The sequence below is a fragment of the Tupaia chinensis genome, unplaced genomic scaffold, assembly GCF_000334495.1.
Source record: "Tupaia chinensis unplaced genomic scaffold, TupChi_1.0 Scaffold138365_1, whole genome shotgun sequence".
NCBI classification, from domain to species: Eukaryota; Metazoa; Chordata; class Mammalia; order Scandentia; family Tupaiidae; genus Tupaia; species Tupaia belangeri.
In genome coordinates, this window is record NW_006198262.1 from 1,724,042 (window position 1) to 1,733,467 (window position 9,426).

The 9,426-nt window shown below is 44.5% G+C and overlaps 1 protein-coding gene across 4 annotated transcripts in view; it reads left to right on the forward strand.

Annotated features, from left to right (window-relative positions):
- The window catches only part of DFFB (DNA fragmentation factor subunit beta), a 24,907-nt gene that overhangs the window by 12,926 nt on the left and 2,555 nt on the right, over window positions 1–9,426 (forward strand). For 3 of the 4 annotated variants that reach the window (XM_014592700.2, XM_006161194.3, XM_006161195.3), the window contains one exon: window positions 1,443–1,543. In XM_014592700.2, the coding sequence (XP_014448186.1) occupies window positions 1,443–1,543 (101 nt within the window). Of the gene's footprint in view, window positions 1–1,442; window positions 1,544–6,699; window positions 6,777–9,426 lie in introns of all 4 variants that reach the window. The other variant, XM_027765423.1, reaches the window with a different exon arrangement.

Consider the following 9,426-nt stretch of genomic DNA (forward strand, 5'->3'; position numbering starts at 1 on the left):
TCTTGTCATTTGCAGACTGCAAATCACATTTCCAGTAAAACCTACTGTGTGGTCCCAGCAGCAAGGTCCAGAACAGGCATGATCTCTGTGGCATCTCACCACTGAACAAGGCTCCCACTGTCTTTGCTGGGCAGCTCCTTTCCATAGGTGATGGGCTCTAGCAAAATGTTTCTTCTAAATTAGCTTAACATTCCAACTTTCAGATGAGCTCACACACTCATGAGTACTTACTATGTGCCAGGCACTGGGCAAGGTGTTGGGGATACAAAGGGGACAACTTATTTATCCCTGACCCCAGGGCAGTTTCAGAGTAGCAGAAGGTGAAAGGCACATAATCAAACAAGGGCAGAGGTAGCTATAGGGCTTGTCAGGGTTGTAGCCAGTATCTTGGGGCACAGTAGAGGCAGCCAGGAGGGCCTTCAAGGAGGCAAAGCTTTAGAGCTGAGTTAAATGATGCCTGAGGGTCAGCAGTAGAAGCCACAAGGGATTAGGGTGGGCCTGGGATGGTAGTGGGAAGCAGTGGGGTCCTCTGGGGAAGCTGCAAGTCTTTGGTGTGATGAAAAAATAGGGTGGCAGGTGAGGTTATGGCTCTTGGCACATTGCCCACAGATGTCTGCCAATGAACTAGTGTGCTGAATGGTTGCGTGAAAGTAGAGGCAATAGCTGTGTCATGTTTAGCAGAGTGGTCCAGCATCCATGTTGGGATGATAAGGAAATACCGGGTGGAGGAGATAAAAAGGGAGCACGTGAGTCCCTGCTCATTATGCACTGACTGTGGCCCTGGGAAGTCAGTGCCTCCCCTGTCCTCTGCTGCCAGTGAGTTGGGGATAGTGGTGTGTGATTGCACAGGCATGGGGGCGCTGGAGATGATGGGTCTGTTTCAGCAGAGAGTTGTGGGAGGCTCACCATAAAGAAAGCTGTCATAACAGTGACAATAACTAATGTCCCCTTTGGAAACTCAGGATATGATGTTAAGGGTAATGATGGAAAAAGAATGGATACAAGTCCAAAAGCAAAATTCTCTTTTTTAGAGAAATATTTTTTTTGCTATAGGGCATGTGCACTTGCTAGAGAGACAGAGAGACAAAAAGTGAGAAATCACTGCGCCCCCCCCCCAGGGGGATAATCACACTGCAATCCCTTCTCCTCCATTCTCCTTTCAAAATTTTGGGCACACATGCACACATGTCTGATGTGAGTTTTATGCTGCCAGGTCCAGGACTCTAACCACTATCAACTACATGGGAATCCAGTGATGTAAACCTTATGCCATCTGCTGGTCCCCCAAAGGCAAAATTCTTAATCTCCCCAAAGCAGCATACTGTTTATCAGGGACTAAGTTCCTGGTAGGGCATATATCATAGCTAGTTATTTGACATGATGTTAGAAACCAGCAGAGAAGAGACTCATTTCTGGCATCCCCTGTTCTCTTTTGGCCTCAGGGTCCTTTTGACATGGATGACTGCCTGTCTAAACACTCCATCAACCCCTACGGTAACAGGGAGAGCAGGGTCCTCTTCAGCACCTGGAACCTGGACCACATGTAAGTGCTCATGACAGGGTTTCAGGGGCGTCTGTCTCTGGGAACCACATTCACAAATCCTGTCCTGCTGCCTTGTCTTGAGTGTGTACCTGTGTGGCTGTAGCCCAGAGAAGCGAATCCCGGATGTACATTCTCGACATCCCCACCAGCTATCCTTCTGCTCCCCTCTCTCCCAGCAGGACTTCTCTTGAAGGGTAGGTGCAGAAATCAACTCTCAGAGACCATGTGCTATGTGCTTGAAGCAGGATGAGGTTAGAGAGCAGGAGCTCTTGATATGTGGAGATTTTCTGGTTGAAACAGGATGAATAAAACTCATGGCTAGCAGGATTGTTTTTATAGCTATACAAGCTCCATGACACTTATTCCAAGAAAAGGATGGGATGGAAAATTTTATTCTTTTAAACTGAGACACTGTCCTTGAATATAATTATACCTTGTCTTTGCTTTATGAAGATAAAGGTCTTCAAATACCCATAAAATGGTTACCTTACTTTTGGAATCAGACATTTTAAAAAAACCCCATAAAACCTTATAGGTGAAGTTCCTTTCTATTCCTTCTGTATTCAGCTTCCTGAAGAAACCACTGTCCTGAAATTTGTGTATGTTCTTCTGATTCCTATTTATATTCCTTTACTATGTATGTATGAGTTTAAAATATATGTAAGTTATTTTGCAGTGTGCTTTTTTGTTCTACACTATACTTATGGTGATGCTTTCGTAGGCTTGGTACATTCATTTTAACAGGTGCAGAATATTTCGCTTTTGGAATAGACACGAGTTTTAACATTTGTTTCCATAATTACAGGCACTTAGGTTATTTCTAATTTTTCACTATTATAAAAAGCTTTGGTTGAACACTCACGAGGAATGAACCCATATGATCTCCTGGTTTCATGCTATTTAAAGTGTGGTTCATGGACTGGCAGCATTTGCAATGCCTGGAAACTAGTTAGAAAGGTGGAGTCTCAGTTCCATCCAGGCATTGTCTAGGTGCTGGAGATTTGGGTGTGCATTTCATTGTGGGAGAAACTGCCCCGGTGAGTCCGAGTCCTTCTTTTTTTTTTTGTTTAAAGAATTATTTAATTTAATTTTATTTACTTATTTATTTTACTTTGACCAGAGAAGGATACAGAGGGAGAGAGAGAGAAAGTGAGAAAGCAAGCCGCCAGGTCTGGGACTAGAACCAAGGATGGCCATTTGGGAGTCCGGCACCCTTAACCACCACGCCACCTGCCAGCCCCCTAAGTCTGAGTCCTTCTAGGGAAAGTGCTAGGTCTTTCCTGAGGTTGTTCTCTAGAGTGTCCAGGCCCTTGAGAGAGATAGAGATAGATAGATAGAAAGAGAGAGAGAGAGAGAGAAAGCATCTCCCAGTGGAGAATGGTCATGCTGCAATCCTTTTTTCTCCATTCCTCCTCCTTTCAGGATTTTAGACTTGCATGCATATGTGCCTGGTGTGTTTCTTAAGCCACCAGGGCCAGGATTTGAACCATGTTGGCCACATGGGATCCAGCTCCCTTAACTGCTGAGCTCAGAACTAGCCCTCTTTGCTTATTTTTTTTTAATTGGGGTTTTATAATCTTATTTACTTTTTATGAATTCTTCACATATCCTGGATACTAATTCTTTGGTGGCTATTTGTATTATAGATATCTTTTTATAGTTTTGGCTTATTTTTTTTAGCTGTGTGTGATGTATTTTATCATGGCAAGTTTTGAATTTTAATGTACTCAGATATATCTTTTCCTTTCTCCATGTTAAGAAATCTGACTGTACCATATTATAAATATCATAAAGATATCTTTCTATTTTTTCTCTGCCAATTTGCTGAGCCCCTTCTAACATGTACCAGAGGTGATTTTGAGGACCTCTGGGTCATCTTCTGATCTTGTACTTTTCATGACCCATTAAGGACTTTAACCTAGGGGACATGACAAGCACTTCCAAGTGGCATAGGCCAGCTTAGAACAGAATTCAGATGGAAATGTGACCCAACCACTGTGGTAAAGCTGTAGTGCAAGTGTCCCACAAGGCTGAAAGCCACATGTCAACCGAGAGTTCAGATTCCAGGGTCAGCTGGAGAACTTGCTGACACAGATGAGTACCCTGGATCCTGAGGAGCTGCAGGGCTAGGGGAAGGAGATTGTGGTATGACAAGATCCTGTAGAGGGTGCTTCTTTCTCTCCCTTGCTCTGATATGTGCATACACAGGCTATTGTTTAAAACAACGAAAAAAAAAAAATACAATGCAGACAAATAGTTGAATACACAGCATGAGCCAGAGTCATGTTTTAATGAAACATTTTAGTCAGATTTTCTCTCTGTCTCTCTCTCTTTTTTTTTTTTAGAGAGGTTTTCGCTATAGGGCGCGTGCGCTCGCTAGACAGACAGAGACAGAAAGCGAGAAATCACCCCCCAGGGGGGATGGTCACGCCGCAATCCCTTCTCCTCCATTCTGCTCTCGGGATCTTGGGCATGCACGCACACGTGCCCAGCGTGAGTTTTAAGCCACCGGGTCCAGGACACAAACTGCGGTCGACTACGTGGGAGTCCAGCGACATAGCCATTACATTAACTGCTGGTTCCCTCTGTCTCTTACTAAGTACATACATTTACACAAAGATATATGCATTGAGTTTTAGTTAAAAATGTAGCTTTTTCCACAAGATATCAAAAGGTCTGAGAAATGCTGGTCTGTTTTCTCTGAGCCATGGCCTCATTTATGGGACTCAAAGCTATATGCCACATAAGTTGAAATATTTAATATTTTTAAAAATGGAAAAATTGGGACCAGCAGTTAGCGTAATGGCTATGTCGCTGGATTCCCACGTAGTCAACCGCGGTTCGTGTCCCAGACCCGGGTGCTTAATTAACCACCACGCCACCTGCCAGCCCCCTAAGTCTGAGTCCTTCTAGGGAAAGTGCTAGGTCTTTCCTGAGGTTGTTCTCTAGAGTGTCCAGGCCCTTGAGAGAGATAGAGATAGATAGATAGAAAGAGAGAGAGAGAGAGAGAAAGCATCTCCCAGTGGAGAATGGTCATGCTGCAATCCTTTTTTCTCCATTCCTCCTCCTTTCAGGATTTTAGACTTGCATGCATATGTGCCTGGTGTGTTTCTTAAGCCACCAGGGCCAGGATTTGAACCATGTTGGCCACATGGGATCCAGCTCCCTTAACTGCTGAGCTCAGAACTAGCCCTCTTTGCTTATTTTTTTTTAATTGGGGTTTTATAATCTTATTTACTTTTTATGAATTCTTCACATATCCTGGATACTAATTCTTTGGTGGCTATTTGTATTATAGATATCTTTTTATAGTTTTGGCTTATTTTTTTTAGCTGTGTGTGATGTATTTTATCATGGCAAGTTTTGAATTTTAATGTACTCAGATATATCTTTTCCTTTCTCCATGTTAAGAAATCTGACTGTACCATATTATAAATATCATAAAGATATCTTTCTATTTTTTCTCTGCCAATTTGCTGAGCCCCTTCTAACATGTACCAGAGGTGATTTTGAGGACCTCTGGGTCATCTTCTGATCTTGTACTTTTCATGACCCATTAAGGACTTTAACCTAGGGGACATGACAAGCACTTCCAAGTGGCATAGGCCAGCTTAGAACAGAATTCAGATGGAAATGTGACCCAACCACTGTGGTAAAGCTGTAGTGCAAGTGTCCCACAAGGCTGAAAGCCACATGTCAACCGAGAGTTCAGATTCCAGGGTCAGCTGGAGAACTTGCTGACACAGATGAGTACCCTGGATCCTGAGGAGCTGCAGGGCTAGGGGAAGGAGATTGTGGTATGACAAGATCCTGTAGAGGGTGCTTCTTTCTCTCCCTTGCTCTGATATGTGCATACACAGGCTATTGTTTAAAACAACGAAAAAAAAAAAATACAATGCAGACAAATAGTTGAATACACAGCATGAGCCAGAGTCATGTTTTAATGAAACATTTTAGTCAGATTTTCTCTCTGTCTCTCTCTCTTTTTTTTTTTTAGAGAGGTTTTCGCTATAGGGCGCGTGCGCTCGCTAGACAGACAGAGACAGAAAGCGAGAAATCACCCCCCAGGGGGGATGGTCACGCCGCAATCCCTTCTCCTCCATTCTGCTCTCGGGATCTTGGGCATGCACGCACACGTGCCCAGCGTGAGTTTTAAGCCACCGGGTCCAGGACACAAACTGCGGTCGACTACGTGGGAGTCCAGCGACATAGCCATTACATTAACTGCTGGTTCCCTCTGTCTCTTACTAAGTACATACATTTACACAAAGATATATGCATTGAGTTTTAGTTAAAAATGTAGCTTTTTCCACAAGATATCAAAAGGTCTGAGAAATGCTGGTCTGTTTTCTCTGAGCCATGGCCTCATTTATGGGACTCAAAGCTATATGCCACATAAGTTGAAATATTTAATATTTTTAAAAATGGAAAAATTGGGACCAGCAGTTAGCGTAATGGCTATGTCGCTGGATTCCCACGTAGTCAACCGCGGTTCGTGTCCCAGACCCGGTGGCTTAAAACTCACACTGGGCGCATGTGCGTGCGTGCCCAAGATCCCGAGAGGAGAATAGAGGAGAAGGGATTGCGGCGTGGCCATCCTCCCTGGTGGGTGATTTCTCGCTTTCTGTCTCTCTGTCTGTCTCTGTCTCTCTGGCGAGTGCACATGCGCTATAGCAAAAACCTCTAAAAAAAAAAAAGGAAAAATGATGAAGTAAATATACTATTCTCCTATCTGCACTAATACATCACTGTGGCTCGGAAGGCAAGGTGCCAGGTTCGAGAAGAATTCACAGACTTCTTGGAGTTCTGGAGTATGGGAGAGCTGGCCTCTGGCACCCATCCATGGCCTGTCTGCCACAGGTTGTCCCTTCTCTTCCCACACCTAGTGCCACTTCACATCATGGGGGACTATACATGGCACATCCAGGCTCTGGACACTCTCCCCTTCATGCTTTGTGGATGGCACAGACTGTGTGAGGATGGTGGACTGGCCAAGGAGCATGTGTAGCCATGGAAATAGCTTTGGGACCTGTAGGCTGGACATTGCAAGACTGATGGACTATTCTTGTATACGTGGGGAATTTGGGTCACTGGGTAGTCTAACAATGTGATTTACGGTAGGACTTTGGGTCATATAGTATCCTTTTGACCTCTAGGGAGGGGTCTGCCATATGGACAGTCGACTAAGACTGTGTGAAAGGATCCAGTGAAAATTCTGGACACCACAGTTTGGGTAAGCTTCCCTTGTTGGTGGTATTCTATGTATGATGTCACATACTATTGCTGGGAGAAGTTAGTGCTATTGAGCCAGTCCCATGCCCTAGTTGTTAAGGGAGCCAGATCTCACATGGCTAAACATGGTTCAAATCTCAACCCTCCTCACTTGAGGAACATGCCAGCTATGTGTGTATAGACATCCAAAATATGGACAGGAGAAGTGAAGAAGGGTTTGGGGTATAACCACGTCCCATTATGGGTGGTTTCTCCCTCTGTTTCTCTGTCTCTCTCTGGTGAGCACATATGCTTAGGCAATTGAAAAAAAAAAAAAGAAAGAAGTTAGTACTGACTAGGACCCTCCAGGAAAAAGACAGCGGAACTTATGCACTGGATCTTTCCTAGGCTCTGCTCAAGTGCCTCTGAATCTTGACTGACTTTAATCTGTGGCCTCTAGCTATAATAAACTATAACCATGAGTATAGAAGCTTTTGGTGGGATCTGTGCGTTCTTTCAGCAACTTATTGAATGTACAGTTGGTGTTAGAAGTGAGGGGGATTCAGGAGCTGTTCCCTGACTTTTCAGTGGTTTACTTCAGATGGTCTGGACTAGCTGGTTCTTGTTAATGCCATGGTGGCACCTTGCTTGCCTGTCAGAATGTTGTTCCTTCTGCTGTTTGTATATGTAGATTCTGAGTTCATTTCAGTGGGCAGAGTGTTTGTGCATCGGTTTGTCAGAGTATTCCAGAGTGGTTTTGCATTGTGTCTTGCAGATATCTGAATATTTCAGTGGTTCCGGAACATTTTATATTCCCTCTTGCTGTGGCTCCTGTGCCACATTAGCAGTGTACATTTGGGACATGTGCAAGGGTGACTATGGAAGCTTTCAAGGAATGGCACTCATGCTGTCTGTACCCTTTTATCCCACTCCTCCTTCCTCTACCTCCTCTCCTCACCGTGAATTCAGGCTTGGCCATGGGACACCAGCAAACAGGACACAAATCAAGTCCTGATAAGCACTTGCACACTGAGCTTGTTTTCTGTGACCACTTTTATCAGCATGAAGGGAGCCTTGACCTTGTCCTTGAGGATGAAACACCACAGAGGAGAAGGGCCCAGCTCCAGCCCATCCTCTAGCAGATGTAGCCTCACAGTGAGTCAGAAAAGTGCAGCAGTAGCTCCCCAGGCCAACCCATGAAACCACTACATTTTGGAGTCTTGGTTATACAACAATAGATCACTGGTGTGTGGGTTTTTCCTTCCTTCCACAAAGATAGGAATGGACTCAGCTCAGGCTTTACTATTTGCCCTTTAAGGGCTGGAGCAGAGATCTCAGTCCTACTCCCTCTGTCTCGAGGGCTTCTTGGGCCTACATCAGGGACTGGAAATCTGGTAAGTTACTGGGGTGTAGTTTGCCTTTGGAGTGTCAAGCATTAGTTTCTTTAATTCTCACAGCTGGGGAGCTTCCTTCTTCCTTTGATCTCAACTAAGTATTAAGAAGAAAATTTAGGATCAGTAGATGGCATAATGGTTATGTCACTGGACTCCTATGTAGTCGGCTGCAGTTTGAGTCCCAGACTGGCAGCTTAAAACTCACGCCAAGTGCATGTGTGTGCATGCCCAAAATCCCGAGAGGAGAATGAAAGAGAGTGGAGGAGAAGGGAGTATGGTGTGACTATCCCCTCTGGGGGTTGATTTCTCACTATCTGTCCCTCTGTCTCTCCAGTGAGCAAACACGCCCTAGCAAAAACCTATCTTAAAAAAAAAAGAGAGAGAGAGAGAGAAAAAGAAAAAAAAATTAAAAACCTGGTTCTTTTCTTGCCTTCAGTAGTTCCCTGTGTTGTAGGGGTTGGAAAACCTCTCTGTGCAGCTTGGTTCCAATGTCCTGCCACAGGCCCTTCTGGCCATGGTATTTCTACTCCATTTCATCAGTTTACAGGTTCTCATACTTGTTATGCATGGTCTTTTGAATTGTCTGTTTGTAAGTGAGATTAATTTACAGAAAGCAATATTTATTTATTTATTTATTTATTTTATTGCTAGAGAAGGATGCATGCACTTGCTGGAAAGAGAGAAAGAAAGCACTCTCCAGTGGGGTGTGATTGTTTTTCAAACCAGCTTCCTTAACAATAGAACTATAGGGTCAGTCCTATTATGTATATTTTTAAACATGCACACATATATGCATTTAAAAGTATATGATTAGGAGGCCAGTAGGTGGTGTAGTGGCTGAGTTACTAGATGCCCACATGGCTGACTGTGGTTTGAGTCCTATACCTGTTGGCTTGAAAATCACACCAGGCACCTATATGTGCATACCCCAAATCTTAAGACAGTGGTGAAGAAGGGACTATAGTGAGGCCATCTTCCCAGGGGGAATGATTTCTCACTTTCCCTCCCTCTCTTTTTCCGATGAGTGTATGCAGCCTATGACAAAAACCTAAAAAAATAAAAAGTATAAGATTAGGATGGGGGGGAACCAGCAGTTAGCATAATGGCTGTGTCGCTGGACTCCCACGTAGTCGACCGCGGTTCGCGTCTCGGACCCGGTGGCTTAAATCTCACGCCGGGCGCGTGTGCGTGCGTGCCCAAGATCCCAAGAGGAGAAGGGAGGAGAAGGGATTGCGGCGTGACCATCCCCCCTGGGGGGTGATTTCTCGCTTTCTGTCT